The sequence below is a fragment of the Tyto alba genome, unplaced genomic scaffold (genome assembly GCF_018691265.1).
Source record: "Tyto alba isolate M040663 unplaced genomic scaffold, T.alba_DEE_v4.0 Super-Scaffold_1000006, whole genome shotgun sequence".
Taxonomy (NCBI): Eukaryota; Metazoa; Chordata; class Aves; order Strigiformes; family Tytonidae; genus Tyto; species Tyto alba.
Window position 1 is genome coordinate 34155849 of NW_024881272.1, and position 19621 is coordinate 34175469.

General features: G+C 43.0%; 1 protein-coding gene across 4 annotated transcripts; it reads right to left on the reverse strand.

Annotated features, from left to right (window-relative positions):
* Nucleotides 1–420: 420 nt before the first annotated feature.
* Nucleotides 421–17711, reverse strand: SERBP1 (SERPINE1 mRNA binding protein 1). Of its 4 annotated transcripts, none has more exons than XM_032998799.2 (10): nucleotides 17211–17711; nucleotides 13808–13970; nucleotides 12757–12894; nucleotides 12543–12638; nucleotides 11873–11947; nucleotides 9310–9487; nucleotides 5997–6044; nucleotides 3287–3460; nucleotides 2070–2108; nucleotides 421–853 (listed from the first exon to the last, which is right to left on the reverse strand). In XM_032998799.2, the coding sequence occupies exons 1-10, from the start codon at nucleotides 17590–17592 to the stop codon at nucleotides 797–799; spliced, it is 1350 nt and encodes a 449-aa protein (XP_032854690.2). In that variant the 5' UTR covers nucleotides 17593–17711; the 3' UTR covers nucleotides 421–796. The 4 variants fall into 4 exon arrangements, with proteins under 4 accessions (XP_032854690.2, XP_032854691.2, XP_032854693.2 ...); XM_032998800.2 differs by having other exon boundaries at nucleotides 12543–12614; nucleotides 17211–17710; XM_032998802.2 differs by lacking the exon at nucleotides 5997–6044 and having other exon boundaries at nucleotides 12543–12614; nucleotides 17211–17709.
* Nucleotides 17712–19621: the final 1910 nt, after the last annotated feature.

The following is a 19621-nucleotide window of genomic DNA, read 5'->3' on the forward strand; positions in this document are numbered from 1 at the left end:
CTGTTTCGACCAATTATCCACACATCATTGCTGGATCGATACACAGGTATTTAACTATAAACCAATGTGCTTTGAATCTTTTTCAAGTATCTGGTATCAATTTTGTATAAAGATTTTGTGTAAACAAACTACCAAACATAGATGAAAAATGACTGTTTTCCCAAGTGTGAAATTAAGCATTAAAACTAAAGTACTCCAGGAGTTAGTATCCCATACAGCACTAACAGTCTGCCAAATTAAAACTTCACGTATTCCAAAAGACCGTGGGCTGATAAAATCTGCCAAAGAGGAATTAAGGAAATGGAAATAGTGTGCAATAATTAAAACCCACTTTGTAGTTCAGGGAAAAGGTCTAAAGTCCTGAATTAAAAAAAAACAAAACCAAAAACAAAACCAAAAAAACACAAATGAAGTGAAAGCTTTTAACTGGTACACACTGTTCACACCTATATTTCAAGTTTGGAAACGCATATTTTCAAGCAGCAATACAAAAAAGTATCCATGAAGAATGCATAATCTCTGAAAAAATTATGAAAACATCCCTGCTACCATTACATTTCTAAATACAAAACTGACTACCATATTGTTGCTTCTGTGTAGCGAGAGAAGTTCATTTTCAAAACAGATAAAATTCAGTCTTTAGGTGTGAATGGTATGAATGACAGTCTCCTCTTTTTTTTTTTTTTTTTCCTTTTTTTTTTTTTTTTTTAAATTTCTTAGTTGTTTAGGATCCTTAAGCATGCAAGCCTCGGAGAGGAAGGCCCGATGAGGGCAGGGTTGGCTTATGACATCCAGTTTAGGACAGAGCTGGGAAAGCCTCTGGGTCATCTACATCAGGAGCAGAAGCACTTGACTGAAAGAGAAACATCAGAAAGTTATTACGTTCAGCTGCATCAAGCCCTACCGCGTTTCTTAATTCTTCTGACATTATCCAGTCCTTCCACTTGCCAGGCAAACACGTGCTCAGCGCTGAGCTGGGCAGCAGCTGCGGGCGCAGCCTGGGCCAGGGGGACAAGGTCAAGGCTCTGGGTCTGTGCGGACAGACTGGGTGACGCTTGCACGGGGCTGCCACGGGCACGGGGACCCCCTGCACCCCAAACGAACCGCGGTGGGAATTCCTCCTCCTCACTTTAAAACTGCTCTAACCCGAACCCTACTCAACAGGGGAATACTGGGCTTCAAAGAGCTACACTGTACAGCAGAGGAAGCAGTCAGGCGCTGGATAAATTACTACAAGAGCAACTTTCCCCCCCCCCGTGATAAGCAACACTTTTTTTTTTTTTAATTCCAAGGACTAAAGTCTCTTGTATTACTTTTTGAATCAAAGCTATCTGAGGAGACGTTACAGGCAAACAAACCCTGTTTGCACATGATTATCACACAAGGTTACAAGTACGTCTCGTTTTCCATTCCTGAAGAGATCCCTACATGTGGGCTTATGCTATTCTACTAGCACATAACCATCAATTCTTGCCGAGGGACACAACTCAAGTGTTAGAGAAAAGGCCTACTGGTAGCACAAATCAAGATTCACACGTTTAGTTCTTCCCCAGCCACACACTAGCTGCTGATCCAGAGAATTTTTGTGCCAACCTAGCCCTAGAAATTCAAACATTAACCAAACATCTCCTTAGCACTCCCCAAGAGTTTTTTTAAAAGGCTCTCTGTACCACAGTGCTGGCTGCAATGAAATGCAGAAATTAAGTATTTTAGAATACTCTTCACGTTGTCCAGGAGGGATATGGAAGAGAAGAAGAGTAGGAAGAGCCAGGATAGCGGAATTTCCTGTAAACATACTCATTTATCAAGAGATATATTTAAATCATTCCAACAAAAGTTGTATCAACACCTATCGGCAAGACTAAGACACTGCAGAAGCACCCAGCCCACAAACTAGATTTAAAAATAGCAGGGTCTTAAGCCTGTAGGCTTTAGTATCTCTGGTTGTGCATTACACAAAAGCAGAAAGCAAGCCAAAAAGAGCCAATCCACTGCAGGAGGGGAGTTACAGCCCTGCAAGAGGAGGGCCCTGTGCACCGGTAACGCAAGTGCCAGCAGAGATCACCAACCTGGTTGGGTGTGTGGATCACGTCAAACTCCTTAACCAACTGGAAGAAAATAAACAAAGTCAACATCAAACAAGCTGCAGAGAAGTTTAACTACTTTATGACAGCATTCTTGAAGAAGCAAGATGTCTTTTTAGTGACACAACTCAGAGCAAACACCACCACCATTTAACTTCCACTCCTTCAAATTTTCTTACATTGCTATCAGGAGAGAGCTGTTCAACTAATAAGCCTAAAACTAAAAGAGAATGATTTCTCTTTAAGAGAACTGGCCTCAGTGAGAAGAGAAACTTCTCTTTAAATTAACCAAAAAGAACTAATAAGCCTAAAACTAAAAGAGAAAACAGAGTCAGTGTCCTAGAGGAGATAAAAATGAGCAAGTCTGGTCTATGTGAAGAAAGCCACACCACACAGACTGAACTCATTTTTTAGTAAGGAACAATTTAATTAGATGCATTTTAGCCAAGTAATTGATCTATAGTAAATAAAATCTTTACTGTAGCTATACTACAGTACTTCAACTTTACATGTTCGCTCCCCAGCCCCATTCAGTACTCTTCCTGACTATTTCCTTAGGGCTTTAGGAGTAGAGTAAGAAAACAATTACTGCAAATTAGGGGGAAAAAAAAAAACAACCCGCCCCCCCCGCCACCCACCCCACCCCCACCCCCCCCCAAAAAAAAAAAAAAAGAAAAAAACAAACAACAAACCAACCAAACAGTAAGAGTCCTACTTCTACACGAAATCTCTAAATTCCTTAAATTCGAGATATGACATGCAGCCGTAAAACCAGTCTTTCGTCCCCAACAGGTCACAATGCAGATAAACCGCTCCTGATTGTGTCTGGAAATAACCACTCTGGCACAAACAGAAGCGTCTCACAGCACATTCAGATCTGTCCACACTGAAGAGTCATTTTTTGGGTTCAGATACAAAGATGGGACGCTTTTTTTTTTTTTTTTTAAATCCAACCTACTTCCCACCCTCCCTTTTTTGTGTTTAATAAGAACACTGCTAAAACATTCATCCTTTTGTCCTAACAGACATCTAGTTTAAAGTAAACTTGTAAGAATAGACACTTCACTTGGTTTTAAAACGCAGTGTTTGTCGTCAGAGCAACTCCCCTGGAAATAAGGAAGACACCTAAAACTATCTGTATGACAATCCTAACACCAGCTGAAACTCAACTCCTTTGCAGACGAGAAGCTGTAGCTACCCACCTTGTCAGTTCTGCCTCCACGGCTGGCCCTGCCACCGCGTCCTCGGCCGCCCCGTCCCCCTCTGCCACCACGTCCGGGGCGGCCGAGGTCTCCAAAGTTGATCTCCAGCTGGGATGTAATATCATTTGCTGGCTTGCGGAAGTGATGATCCATTACAGAGTCCTCGGCGTGAGCCTGAAATGAGCGTTTCTTCATCAGTAAGAAAAATCACCAAAGGAACCTTTCCATCTGTAGTTGCACTCTTACCACCACAGCACATGTTCACCTCCAAGTGCGCTCCCGAACTGATGACTGATTTACCTTGATTGATTCAAGTTCAAAGATCGTGCAGGAATTGTTAGGAATCGAGTTATACCGCTTGTGCAGGCAACAGAACCACATACAGGTAATCAAAACAGCGCTTGAGCAAACAAAGGTATTTTGTATTTTCAAGATAATTCAGGGAAGCTCTGGAGTTCCTTCAGGGGAACACGTTTAGGCTTATCTGAGACTATCACCAAGCCAGTACAGCACCTCGTTTTCTAGCATTTCTCTTCTCACTTTGCATCCTGAGAAATCTTCCAGTGCTATCAATTCATTTCGTTCTTTTTAAATACTTACTTGGTAACCCATCTTTATTTTGCTCAATGAGTACTTTACACTTTCTCATTTGCTTAGCCCTGGTTAAATATTTAAAACAAGGGAGATGGGAAGAACCCCTCATCGGTTTAAGTTAGCCGTAACAAACAGCAACCGAGGCATAAACAGTTCCAACACAACGTAACTGAAGAAGCTAAACCAGAGTCCCATTCTCCCTGATTACACTGAAAAATAGGACTATCCCCACCTTTGCCACGATACAACCTTCTCTTACAGCCCGTGGCTCCCAGTGCCCTCACAGGGAGAAACCTGAGCCTTGAGGAACAAGGAATGCACCGAAGAGTTACATCTAACACCATAATTGCTACTATTCAGCACATTTGAACATTTTACATTATTGCACACTGAACAGAAAACGAACCGAGGGTTTTAAAAGTAATTCTTTTTCCTATTTTTGCACAAATAATTTTTCCATGAGGTTAAGTCAGTTTTTGGCACCTAGGATGATACACGTAAAACTGGCCACACTGGATCAGACCGAGGGTTTAGCTAGCCCAGAACTCTGCCTCTTACAAGGCCCAATCATCGTGTTTTGGAAACGTGACAACGTGCAATGCTTTTTCCCAAAGGCCCCTAACTTCTGGCACAGCAATTATCAGTTTGTTTGATTTTTATCCTACAGCGGTGCCATGTGCAAGGTTAGGCCTCCTGACTCTAACTTGCTTTTCTTGTGGTGTAATTACACAACATGCTGACTTTCAAAGGCAACAGATTGTGCAATTAAGCCCTATACCCTTTAATTACCTTTTGTGGATCCTTCATAAGGCAGCCAATGGATACACAGAGGTCTACAGTCAAAAGGCCGAAAACTGTTTTCAGGGCTTGAGTCAGTCACAAGCACCACAACGTAGAGAGCCATAAAGAGCCTTCTCCCCCACCAATTAGTTACCCCTTTCCACGCCCAGCTGTACATTTGGCCTCCACAACATTCTGCAGCACAGGGCACTGCAAAATGAGAAATACCTCTCGATGCTGCTTTATTTCAAACATATTTTCCTGGGATGTGTTCCATGTAACAACTGGTCCCCAGCCCATTCCTGATTTTGTAGATTTGAACTGTACACCCTTCCCTCAGAGATCTCTCTTCCAACTTAGGAAGTTAGCTTAACCAGCTGTTTTTCAGAGAAAAGTCATTCCACATCTCAGCCTGACATGGCACTACTCAAACATAAGTACACCAACAATTTGTAAGACGGTACACAATACCTTTTGTTATGGCTTTGATTCCTTTCTTATTACTTAATATTTTATCTGTAGTTTTGATCACTGCAGGGTACTGAGACAAAGTTTTCAACTTACTGGTAGTCACAGGACATTCTCTTTTGTGAGAGGTAGTATCAGTGGATTTGTACAATAATTCTGTGCGTTTCCTCCCCTGCACTGTTACTGCTTGAAAAAGAAACACTACAGTCTACAAAAACCGTTGTATTTTCACAACTTAACTTTGGCTTAGCCACTAAAGCAACAACTGGCAAATTCTGTATGTAACCCAATGATTCCTTTTTGCAAAGTAACTAAAGCTAATTTAAAACACCAGTAAAAGACTTGGCATATGCTCCACATCCTCTTCTATCCCTTCAGTGACACGTGTCACAGACATACCGTACAAATCGCTTATTCTGAATAGTCTTTGGAAGCGTTTAATTCATATGTATTGGCAAGTCTCATTAGCGCTCTGATCTAATAACCGAAAGCTTCGTGAAGGCATTGCTGCACTTATGGGTCTTGGGGAAGGCTGTCAAAAATTAAGAACAAGCTACTAACAGAAAGGGGGCCAAAGCAGACAGCGAGGTATGGAAAAACAACAGCAACAACAAACAAAAATAAAAGAAGACTCATGACAGAAGCATTTATGATAAGGGGTTTGAATTCAGCTCAATTAGGAGCAAGGGTACTAATTATGAAGGGTCCTATATGGTGCACAGTTAGACAACAGGCATGGACAGAAGAGCTTCATATTGTATCTACCTGTATTTGCTATTTTGGTGACTTCGTAATATCCAGACCTTCCTTGCAGAAGGGGCTCATATTAAAACACAGGTATTACCAGTTAGATATAAAGGATCAGTACCTCATTTGACTCCAGCAGACTCCCCTGCATTTCTGTCATCGCCTTTGTCTGATGAAAGTTGCGTGTCCACGCCAAAGTGACAAAAGGAACAAAGGGAGAAAACAAAAGGAAGAAATGAGACTCAAACTACATACAGGAACAACAGGTAATAAGGTCACATGAACTTGCTGGATACAGATGTCACTGAGCACATGAAGCAGCAAAAGGATGAGATCAACAGCCGTGCAAGCATCCAGAAAGACCAGAGGATGGACTGGGCCACAGGCGCGGAGACAAGAGAAATCTCAGATCAATTCCAAAAAAGTTTAACGCAAGCTGCTGGGAACTCCAGTAGAGACCACGCAGGCAGGCTCATCTCTAGCACCTCAATACATCAGGCACACTGCGTACGGAACCAGACGGGTAAGAGGGGGGGATGCTCAAAATGAAAGAGGAAAGGTTTCTGCACAGTCTCGATTCAAGAGTCCTTCCTCCAAATTTTGAGAAGATGAACTATTCTTTTCCAAAACATATTTCTCAGTCTCCCATTACAATCTCCTCTAAGGAAGTGTTTAGATTAGCAAGAAAGTTTGAAGGCACTGGGAAGAGGCCCGGCACAGCAGAAACATAGCATAGGAACTGATCTACTAGTGTATCCATCTTTCCAGGAGACTTGCATCCAACTTTCTGAACAGATTTTAAGATCTCTCCACAATGCAACTCCTTCGCATTTTTTGTTCAGCTGCACCAGCAGAAGTTAAAAGACCCGAGCCACTAAACCTGCTGCAGAGAAGGAAAAAAGAGGATCTCTTTTATAGCAGAACCCAATCTCCTGGAAAGTCTCATTAGATCAGGGCTGCCAATACACATGGATTTCCCATTAAACCAGCAAGAATCTGAGACAGTATTAAGAGTTCATTTTATACAAAGTATCACTTTCCAGTAATTGCATAGCAAACATGAAAAAGAGGAAAGACCTCAGATAGGCCAAGCATTTCACCCCTCAGTGAAGAGCGTAAGTAGGAGGAGGAGGACAGCTCTTTCACAAGACTAAGGCAGATGAACAGCAGGAGATGCTCATACTCCTTTTTCCCACCAACTCCTAGGGAATTCTCCCCATAGTTCTCAAGCTACAGGAACGAGGGTGGCCATCACAACTCTTCAATCCAAATTTCTGAGAACATCTACTGGGGCACGTTGTGATTTTTTGGCCATAAGAGTACAGAAGATCTGGGGCTGCAACCCAGAACTTACCTAAAACCAAGTCACCTCCCCACATCAACTCCCTTCCTATCACTAAGAATCACAGAAACCTTACATGAGCCTTCATTTCATGACTCATAAGTATGCCCAAGAGAGCAAACAGAAAAAGAACAGCAGGTGATTGGTAGGTTTTGTTCACAACTTCTAAATATGCCACCTTCTAAACCTGCTCACTGCAGCGAAGGCTTTCCTAACACCTGTATTATAGAGCTGTTCTGCTGGAATACTTAGCAAAAAAACCCCATGCTGCTTCCCAAGGGATCAGTGAACAATGAGTAAGTGAAATGGGGAGAGACATCTGCTGGAGATACAATAAAAGCAGGCTAAAAGCATCTAGATTTAAAAGGCAGTTAATATGTCACTTCTGTGCTTACACAGCAAGGTGCTGTTATTTTTAACTCTATCACGTAAGAAGTTATCAGACTCATTTTCTGGAGAAGTTAACTGAATACACCTCTCAAACAGGACAATCTACTAATCATTTCAGTTCTTCCACAAAAGGAATTTGGTTTGTTACTCTCATTGGGTTTGGTTGGTTGTTTTTTTGGGTTTTTTTTTTTTTTTTTGAGTTAACTACTGATTCATTTTTTGAATGGAAAATTCAGCATGGAACTTTCTAGCTTCTAAGTTACTCAAGAGTATCACCACCTTATTATAGTATCATACATGTACATATGTTAAAAAAGACTGTCTTTAGCTGACTAAATGTCAAATAAATCTGCTTTGGAGGGATTGGGGCTGGGGGAACTTGAGGGACTACAAGTTCAGTAAACCTTGGTAAAGTACATAAACACTTGTTTAAATATACTCTTTTAATACACAGCAACACAAAGCCTAACTCAGTTTCCCTTTTCTATAGAAGCCAGAGAAAGCAGTATTTAATGAACACTCCAAACACCGAGCAGCATAAGCTCAGCAAAGACATATGCCATCATTTAAAGAACCAAACTACCTTACACAGCAAGAAAATAGCATGATTGTCACAAAGTCAAACTCACTCCGAGTTCAATGAGATCAGAAATGGAGTTTCCATTGCAAAGTACTGAATAGTGCCTCCCCAAAATGTATTATGCCCCACACTGACAAGAAAAAACTGACAAGGTGTAAAAAAGCAGAAATACATGAGAAGACCAAACAGCCTATTACATACTATTTAATTACTTCAAAAGGAGTCAGAACCGTCTGCTATACAAAGCTGCAGGTCACCAATTAACAGTAGGCCACTTCAGATACTACAGTGTTAAAACCAAAGATAAAACCCAAAGATTAATTAATGCAGGCTTGCATGAGAAAACAGAGCTCTCGACACCTCCCTCCCCTTCTGAAGTATAAGAGTATTTTCTCCTTGCCACTCTCACTAGCTTCGAACTGAATAATTAAAACTTTGCAGAGGCTGAAATGAGTATGCTTGAGGAACTACAATTTTAAAATAATTCCGCAGCAACTATGTTGAATATCACTGAAGCATACAAATGTATTTCACCTAGTTTCCCAAAAGCTTCAAGGAGGCTCATCTATATAATATTACAAAATGATAAGATACCAACGTTACAACCTTAAGATATACAGTTTTGCTATTAAGGTGTCTGGCGCATGACCAGTATATCTTTAATCTTACATCATGTTCAGCACGCACCATAAATCTGCGTAAAGCATAAGACTAACAGAGACGCTAAATAACACAAGCTTCCTTTAAAAAAAATAAAACAAAAACAGAGGAATAAATTTGGTCTTGAATTTTTTTCTGAAATGCTCACCAAGAGACAGTCCTTACAAAGCTACCTGCCCAGATGCAGCAGTACTGCAGCCTTATCTCTAGATTATATCACAGTACACACCAACCTAATGGTACAGATCATCTGCTAAATCTAACCACAGCAAGAATGGCTACTTATGCTACTGCATCACTTCAGCTTGATTATGAAAAATGTTGTTTCCACTTTATAAACTCTTAGCTACAGGTCAGCCACTCAAAGACATCTCAAAGAAAGGAGCTTCCACTCTAAGAAGTGCGTATCAATAGAAAAACCTATACAGTCTGGATACCAGTAAATACTGAAAATCACTTTACCTCCTCGCTCTTCGACTTGTGAAGAACAAATCCTTTTTTCCATTGCCCGTCGGCACCCTCATTTGGTTTACGGATGTTGAACTCAACTTTTGCACGATCCTTACTTTGAATAGCTTTCCACTCATCCAGGGTCATTTCCTTAGGACCTTCTTCCTTAACTTCTTCAACCTCATTCTCTCTGTAGTGAATTCATGGATATTATGATCATGACTTAGAACCCACATTCTAGATACAACAAATTCAAAACCAGTTGTTAATCAGCATCAGATTTTTTAAAAAAAACGTCAAATATTTAGCAGTTGAGGTGTATATAAAAAACCCTCCACTCAGAGAGCACATATGAAGAGTCATCTCCAGAGTGCCACAAAAAAAAAAAAAAACAAACCCACAGCCAGACACCTTTAAGCAACTAAATGGCAAGCACAGTGCAGCAAAATGTTACAACTGACCCTGATCCATGCTGTCTATCCTCCACATCAGTGACAATTTTCTTTACAGATATGAAAGCCTAACTTCTGCAATGGACTTGTTTGGAGCTCCCCACACTCCTCATTTTTGAGATACTTCTCTCTCAAAGATTCAAGTTAAGGCAGTGAGAGAGCGGTTGTTCTTACCACAATTTTCAAGCTTGTTAGTTTTTTTTAAAACAAAAAATAAAAATCCAACAGAACTCAATCAGCTTTGGATGGTCTGCTTCCTTTATTGAGCCAAAGACAATTATTAATTTCCCAGCTAACTGAAATTATTTTTACTTTCAGCTAACTTGAAAAAACAACAGCATACAACTTAGTCACTTGTGCAATATATCATCACCTCATTCTAAACCTTTGGTGACTCTACCTTCTGCCAAAAAGCTATTTTTAAGTAAAACAACCACTATGCTCAATAACAGATCGCATTCCAACTATACAGGCAGTAATCCCCTTGTCTTGTCATTCTTCAGTGTGTTTATGCAACTAAATTTCCAATTTATAGAAAACTAGTGCCACATCTGTGCAGCAAAAAGATCGTGAAAGCCTCAACTTAAGAGAAATGGTCTTCAATTTGTAGCCATTAATTTTGATGTAATAATGCAAAGATTTTATATCCAAATTACTGTACTTCAATTTTTTTCTCATTCTGTAGGACAGAATGATTTTTGACATGGCATATATTCAGAAACACTTTTTTGGCTCAAGGCAAAGATATTAGCCCCTGGCATTCTGCACATTTCACTGCAGTAAAACATCCTACAGTTCTGCTGAAACGCTTATGTTAGGGATCCATACCAAACTAGGCACGCTGAAAACTAACCCATATAAAGATGCTTTTCCATAAAGGTAACTGATGGATTACAACAGATGTGTGATGCTTGAAACTGAGAAGAGTACACATTTGCTGCAGATTTAAGGAAGAAGAAAAACCATACATATAGCCTGCAGAATCTTGCAGATAACTGATCTGCGCCTGGATGGGTCAGTATCTGGTCAAGCACCAGGACACTGCTACTAGTAAAGGTCCAGGAAATACTGCAGACACAGCAAAACTTAATATATCCAAATTTCCAATACAGGTAATTTTTTTTAAGGACTAGCTAGCTTGCATTTTCTGACCAATGCCCAAGCTGTAATTCCTTAGAAATTCTCATACTACTTCTGTATACAAGATGACCTTAATCTTGGACCACCACAGCCTTGGAGAAGTAGTAGCATTTAGTCTTCTTTTAGTCAAGCTAAATCCATTCCTTAGTCTCTGTGCAGTAACTGGATCCTCTTTACCACTAACTAAAGCTTTTAATGAGGAAATCAAGCTATAGCAAATTCCACATTAGAAATTTTGTGCAAACAAGTATTTCAAAAGTCTATCTCATCTGTTTGCCATTTCCATCTGAATCCACCATAAAGCACATTCCTCATTAAAATACAACATTTGATTTTGCTACGCTACTGTAAAAGTTTCTATCATGCTTTTACATCAACTGTAAGTATCTCTACTGCTCATTCTGCTTCTCCAGTTACGCTCTCTCATTCACCTGCCACTGGTTTCCTCTTTAACAGTGTCCAAGTGGAATGAGAAGCAACTGAGTTAACTGCTTTGAAAATTGCCTGCATACACAGAAGCTGGAGAGCAAGAGATACAACCTTTCTTCTACAAGCTAGTCACACAGGCTCAACAGTTGTTTTGAAAAAAACTAAGGTTAAAAAGTTGTCCTCCACTGGCAGGACAACATTTTGCTCCTTTTGCTTGGTGGTTCTACTTAATTATGAGCACAGATGCTTTTGGATTTGGTACTTAACAGTTGCAATCCCGAGATCCTAAGCATATTAGAACTGATTATTAATAACAATCTGAAAGTGACTTAGGAGCCTGCATGACGCTAATGAACAGTTTCAAGATAACAATTTCTAGACATGCAGATTTTAAAGAGACAGTCTTTCAGCAGCACTGTGAATAATTTCGTATCTACAGAAGAAAACATAATCTCAGTTTGGCAAAACAGAAGTAGGAATAAACATCAGTGGTTAAAGGCAAAATAATACTACCTCTGAAGCAGTCAGAGAGCATTAAGAGGGGTGATACTCACTTATTTTCAGAATCAGCAGGCGGATGTTCCTCTCCCTCTGGCGTTTCCTCAGTTACAGCTGACTGATCCAATTCACTGCAATTACATAATGTTCGGAGTTTTGTTTTTTAAAAGTTCGTCCCTATTTAGAGCTACATAAAATTAATGACTGAGTTCTACAGTGGATTTACACAACCCACTTCTAAGAACTATTTCATTAAGGATTAGTGCTCTCTGTGCCTTTTAAATTCCATGCTTTCCACCTTCCTAATGGTTTTCCCCAACACTTACTAGTACCCATTCTGAAAGCCTCCTGCTGTACCTTGAGACACAAAATGGATTCGGGTATTAAAAATACTGTTTTCAATGTAATACTTGTAAAAAAGCACGCTTAACCCGATCAAAATTTTTAAAATTAAACTGCTCCATTTTTAGTAAAAAAAAAAAAAAAAACAGCACAAAATTCTCCATTCCAAACTTCCTCAAAATTCTGTTTTTAACAGTGAAGTCATCTCTTATGTGACAAGAAATTGCTAATTTTCTAAATTCTGCAAAAGCCGCTTTCATAGCGTAGCAAAAGCTATCAAAATCAAAGGCAAAAAAGGCAGCTACATCTTTACATTTTGCAAGCTGTAAGAATTAGGATTTAACACGCTGATAATAGTTTTTAGAGCAATTATAGATTACTAACGTTAGCTCGTCTTTGACGGTTCCCCAGTTGTGTGATCCGCTGCCACCACGCTTGTCCTCATGCTTTAGGCCGCTGAAATGTGAATGTGAAACAGAACTAACAAAACTGAGTTAACATTATAGTGTTCAGATACAGAAATTCAAAAGCAACTTTAAAAATGTCTATTAATTGTAAAGAAGAGCCAAAAAAGCAACAGAAAAAGTTAAAGACTTACGATCTATCGCTGCCACTATGTCTGTCAAATTCACGCTTGCCACGAGAGTCAAACCCATCTCCCCTGCCCATTCCACGGCCACGGCCACGGCCTCGTCCAAGTCCGCCACGTCCACGCATAGGTCGGTCAAGAATGGGTCTAGCATGGAACAGCCAAATGTAAAGAATCTTTCACCTCCAAAAACTTACAGCATGGTTTTTAATACTTTCTCTTTTGAGAATTTTCTTTACTTACTTTTCCTCTGACAGTTTGTAACCGTGTTGAGGCTCTAATTTCAATGCCAAATTATTACACTGAAAAAACCCACACATATAATGCCTGCATTCTAGAATCTGGAAACAAATGCTTGGAAGGATTACTGTTCCTTTGCACCTTCTGGCACTACATTCCAAAATTTAGTGTTTCTATTGTGTTACATAACTAGCTGATACAACAATTTCCATTTAACTCACGTTCATCCAACCTACTTTTAAGAGGATTTTAACTTCGGCTACTCAAATTTTAAAAATTTAACATTACTTTCAGAACACTTGAATTCTGGGTCCCTCATGATACTCAAGACACTTTAAACCTTGCCTAGATATAAGATGGCTTCACCACTTCCAGATTTGAAGCCACTGCAGCCAAGGTGTAAGCACCTATGTGGACAAACTCTTATTGCCTGGAAGTCAGCTGTATGGATTTAAACAACAGCTGGAACAGCAAACAAATCTCATCCTGCAGGCAACAGCTATACTCGAGTTCCTTTCCCAAGCATTCTGCTACAGATTTAGACAGATATGGTGGCTATCTTACTGATTTAAACTGTGTTTTCAGTGACACCAATGGAACTGCTCATGCTAGATCACTCCCAATCTAAAACTTGAGTTGAGTTTGTAAACAAAATCATGGAAAAGGAAAGAAAAGCCTGCAAGACACATGCTCTTCCTGTGACTGACAAAAATTTAATTCTGATTCAATCTGCTGTTTGTTTTTTAACCTAGTAGCAGAAGGCAGGGCAGCCCCTTCCCATCAAAAAGAAGAAAGTTGTCAGGCAAGACAAAATTCTTACTTATCAACAGAAAATTCTCCTCCTTCGCCTTTCTCATCAGCAGGTTTATCAAAGCGGCGCTCACGAGGGGGTCGTCTCTCCGGTCTCCTGTCAATAGGTTTGCCTTCACCCTGCTGTTGCTGCTGCTGCTGCTGATCAGGCCTCCTGCCAATACGTCTTATCCCTGAAACATCAGGCGAAACACATCAACGGAATGCAGAGCTGCTCCGGGAGAGATACCGACTCTTAACAATGTAAAAACAGGATCAAAGGTAAGCTGGAATTGAAGTTTTTCTTCTAGCTTTGCCACAGATAATCTGAGAAACTGTATCTTTATAGAAAAGTCACTGTAGATCATTTGACTCTTCTCGTTCACATTTTTTACAGAGCGTTTCAATCAAATTGTATTTTGTACAGGCCTACATTCTTAGAATACTGTAGGAAGCCAAACCTGTCAGAGCACAAAATACATTAGTAATCCGTGTTACAAATAATGGGTCAACTTTCAAAGAAGGATCAAGCTAAACAAGATTATTTTTTGTTTATGCTGAAAGGTGCTTTTCAGGTAAAGCAAGTGGTTTTTATTTTGATGTGCACCAAAATGAAGTCAGCATCACCACGCTGGACCCAAGTCCTTGTGACAGCCACCCTGCTTCATCCCACTGCTCTCTTCTTGGAAATATTTTTGGCCAGCAGTACGAGCCGATGAAGGGCCACCCTTACCCAGCCAGGGGTCACTTGCACCCCAGTACAGTAGATACTGGTCAGTGAGTAAACGGGGTGTTCACCCACACCAATCCTCACAGTCCAACACACGCTCCCTGACAAAGACTCACCTCGTTGTGCACGCACTTAAAATAGCTTAAGAATACACAGTGCCACCGAACCGGCTGGTGTTCCTTCTTCCCTCCCTCTCTACGCCTTCTGAAAGTTTTTTTAAAATAATCACTTCCCATGCCATTATTTTCTTCACTAAGACATCTGAAGGATCTTACATACAGTTTTCATTTCCACTCATCTGACATGCCTGTTTACTCTTCTTCAGAAACATCTCAACAAACACATTCCTCCTTTGTTATACTATTTTCTTGCCAAAATGTTTAGGGAAAAAAAAAAAATCACTAAGCAAACCACCAAGGCTGGCTCAAGAAACGTGAACTATCTTTTAAATTTTAAAACTGCCAAATTTTAGATATATTTAAAAAAAAAAAAAAAAAACAGGTTTCTGCCTAACAAGCAATGTCATTTTTGGGTGGGGCTAAAGAAGTTACAGTTGTAATGATATCCAAGCCAACACACCCAAATGAACAATGTCTTCCTTACCTTACAAGCTGTACTTAACATGAAGTTTGCATTATATACATTGCTTGCTAAGTAGTCCTTACTCCCCGAGGAACCACAGGGGTTAAACTCACTAACATTTACTTTGAAAAGTATTCTCACACTAAGGACGACCATTTTATTTTAAGAGGTAAAGCTCAGCAAGGAAAGCCAACAGGCCAGTGTCACATAGGAGGTATGCTGCAGAACTGGAACAAATAATCCACGTCTTTTGAATTTCAAGTTCAACACCCTGTGCTCAGAAAAACCTGGTTACTGCTGAAGCTCAACCAAAAACACAAGTTACTTCTTTTTTGTAGTATCACAAAACTACGGACGGGTAATTTGCCAGTCAAATAATCTGCACCTTTACAGAGCAGTGGAATAGTTTTAAACTGTAATACATTCACACAGGAAACAAACCCTGTCCATACCATGGCATCAAAACACCTTTGTAATATTAGAACCACTGTCCCACACAAAAAATAGACATTTTCAAACTGGAAAGTGACTTTGTTTACTACAGTGCTCCATACACACTGCCACCAAAACAGGCCTTTCTCAGTTTCACTACTATAATAAGCCAGGAAATACTTCTTCACAGAGCAGCAGTGCCTGTTCTTGAAAACAAATGTGAAAATCTGGAGGTAAACATGGACTGCTAGCCCTGCCAAAACCCCTCTGCCTTCTCTTGTTGGCCAAAGGCCCTGCCCATGTTTCAGGCTTACTTCGTGAGGGACACCACCGTAACTCTGTACCTGACTACTGTTTCCAGGGGACAGTGGCTTAGCAAATTGTCACCCGGGCCAAATTGTTGCATTCCTCACACAGATAAAACTCTCCGAGCGTTAAAGTACAAAAGAGCCATAAGCAAAGAGAAGCATAACACAGTTCCCAACTTCTGCTTGTCACAGGGTGTCCTCAAATTAAGATTCGGGAGGCCCACTTTCTAAAACAACTAGCACACTAAAACTTTTTCTCTCTCAGAGGGCATGAAAGGTGGTGGAGAACCATTTTGCAAGACGCACTGCAGTAAATGCTAAAGCATCAAGATGCTTTCACATGGCCCTGTGCTCTTCTGAACTAGCCGCGTTTCTGAGATCACGTAGTTAAAAACTGCAGTTGGCAAGCGATTTCCTCACCTGCGCACGCCAAGCGCTGTCACCACACTTTGATGCATTTCAAGGATTCCAATTTAATCAGAGCTCCGACCAATTTGACGTGCACTGAAGTCTGTGCGCAGTACAACTGCCTGACACGCGTGCACAACATCTATCCCTCTCCACGCAGAGCCGTGTCCTACTAATTACTTTGCCCATAGCATATTAATTTCACCTATTTTTACTTCCTTTTTTTTTTTTCCCCTCAACAAAAAGAAGCTTCCCGTGCGGGACTGTCCTATGGGTTTACACAAACAGTGCTGAGAATTCACGCAACCTATTATTAAAACACATACGTGATTCCTATCAACACCCGTCCCTGGAAAAACGACCCAAGCCAATTTGGAAAAGCCCCGGCGCTGCCAGATAACCTGTCAGATACGCCAGGCCGCCCGAAACACAATTCATTCAAGTCGAAGTTGCCTTGCTGGGATTTTCTACTTCGCGTTACCCCTTCCCGCCCGCCCTCCCACCCGGCACACAGAGGCAGCCCCCCGGAGCACCCCACGCCCGCCCGCCTCCATTTTGAGCGGGCGGGGACACCCCACCCGCGGCCGGGCAGCGCGGCGTGGGTCAACCCGCTTCTCTCCCGCGGCTCCGGCTGCACCACCCCCCCCCCCCACGCCCACACACCCCCCACCCCCCCCCACACGCCGTTAACGGGCCTCACGGACGGGCGTGAGGCCTCCCCGTTCCACGCAGGACCCGCGGGCGGCCTCCCGCCGCCCCGCCATGCGCTCCCACACGTGGGTGCGAGGCCGCCGCCGCGGAGCTCCCGCCTCGGCCCTCCCCGGTGCGTGTGTCCGTGTGTGTGTCCCCCCCCCCCCCCCGCTCCCCGCCGCCTTCCCGCCGCCTCCCTCCCTTTGTGCGCGACCGGGCCGAGGCCCCCGCGGGGGCGAGGGGCGGCCCCTCGGCTCCCTCCCGCCCTCCGCCGCCCCGCTCACCCTCCTTCCGCAGCGGCACGCCGGGCTGGCCGCTCCCCTCCTCCCGGCGGTCCCCGGCACCCCCGGCGGAGGCGGCGAAGGGGGGCAGCGGGTTCTTGCGCTCTTTTTGGGATTCCCTGCGCAGCTGCTTGGCCGCGCTCCCGGCGCCGGCGCCCGCCTGGCCCGGGCCGCCGCCGCCGGCCCCGCCGGAGGAGTTGGTCTGAGCGCCCGCCGGGCCGCCGCGGGCCCCGCCGCCCCCTTGGCTCCCGCCGCCGCCGCCGCTCTCTTTCCTCCGGGTCTCGGCCGCCCGCAGCACCTCGAAGGGGTCGGACTCGTCATCAAAGAGCTGGTCGAAGCGGTTGGTGACGACGCAGCCGAAGCCCTCCTGCAGGTGTCCGGGCATGATGGGCCCCCGTCGGCGGGATCCTCCTCCGATGCTGCCGGGCCCCCCCCTGCACCCTGCTCGCTGCCGCACAAGATGGCCGGCCCCGAAGAGACCCGCTTCTCTTCCGGCGCCGGGCACATCCGGGCACCTCACCCCGCGCGGGGCACGACGGGAACACGGGTGTCCCTACACACCCCGCCGCTGCACTACAACTCCCGGCAGCCCCCGCGAGGGCGGCCGCCATTGCGCGGGCCCCCGCCGCCATCCCCTTACAACGCACCCCGGCCGCCTTCCACCTGGAAGGGGTTTGCCGTTGCGGTGACATCAGCCATGACGCCATCAGCCCCCTTTTTTTTTTTTTTTTTTTTTTTTTTTTTTTTTTTTTTTTTCCCCCAAGCGTCTCTGTAAACTCCGAGAGCGTGTGTGTCCGGCGGCAAGGGCGCCATTCGCCCCCGCTGCTCCCCTCAGCAGCCGGGCGCCTTGCGTGTGGCGCAGCTCCTGCCAGGGCGCGGGGTCGCGGTCTGCTCCCCTCCGGTGGAGAAACCGGCCATCCCAAGTTATAGATCAGGGGAATAAAAAGGTGGAAAACAACCAACAGACTTACTAAATTCCACTCTTAAAGTGCAACAAAACACTGGGCTGTATATAGGGCTTGTTTACCCACTGAGCTGTACGTCGGGCTTGTTTAAGGATTAAATAACGCAGGCAGGCTGCAGCAAACTACGGTTTTTAATTAGCTGTTAAGACAGTTTAAGAGCATACTGATACGCCTGAGTGAAAGCATGACCCGGTCATGGATTTATCCTGTCGTACTTGCACGTGTCTGGGTAAGCGCACTAATACACAAAACTACCAGTATCTATCTCCCTCTCTCCTTCTCCATCTCGTTGCCTCGGAGGTTAGAAAGGTGACAGTGGTGAAGATAATCGCCGTGAGTGCTCGAAGTCTCCCGCGCACGGAGGCCGGGCCAGCGTGGACACGATCCTTCTGTCCAGAGATGGGGTTAGCGCAGGGACACGTCGCTCTGCTGAAGGTACAGAGCGGTTCTCCGTTCAAAAACTGAACCCTGCAGTTCTCACGATCGTTAAATTGCTTTGTAAAGCGTGACGCCGAGATAAATGTGCGTGTCACTGAAGGCAACTTCAATAACAGCAGTTACAGAGATTTGCTGCTGTAACCAACTACTGTTTCAAAACCTGGCAGATTTACCTTGATCTTAGTTGTATAATAGTTTCCTACTTTCATTAACATTCCTACCCATCTAATTAGCACATATACACAGAAGACAATATCAAGTGAAGGTGGTAAATATTTGTGGTATTAATTAGTCTTTCCAATTATTTTTATAGCCAGTGGGAATTATATCGAGAGAATAAAACATTTAACTGGCACAGATCTGACATGTCTTTCTAAAACACTATTTCCAGTGCTCACAGTTTATATCTTTAAAGAAGTTGTCAGAACCTTTTGGTACCTGTTAGCATAATTAAGTTTATCCTCAGCAAGGATATTTCTAATACCTGACTTGCCTACCCCGAGAAGTTAGGCCACTTTAAATAATTGCTTTAGAAATGCATTTCATTAAGTTTGCTCAGCTCTTGAATGTGCATTACCCATAAGCTTGACACTCCGCAAACCAACTGGTTTTGAAAAGTAAGTCCAACTTTAGTTTCTTCTACATTAGCTGAAAGTTATTTTGGTGGCACTTATTGTTCTCCATCAGCTTTCCCTGTGGTACCACGGTCACATCTGTTCTGCTGTTCTGTAATCACCATAAATGATATCCTCAGACCTCAAAATATTTTCTTCAAGCAAGCCTTTTGCTTTTGGGTTGAATCAAATGCCACCAAGCAGCACGTAATTAAAACTCTTAGTATTCATGTGGCAGATGTTTTCAGGAAAAGCCTTGAACCCATTTCAGCCGCCCGTCCTGTCACACACACTGAGGCTACATTGCATCACATACATTTTATGAACAAAATGCAGATGTTTTTCACTCAGAGCCGTGACGTGCTGCTTGCCAGATGGCACGGATGGCTTCTTGTTT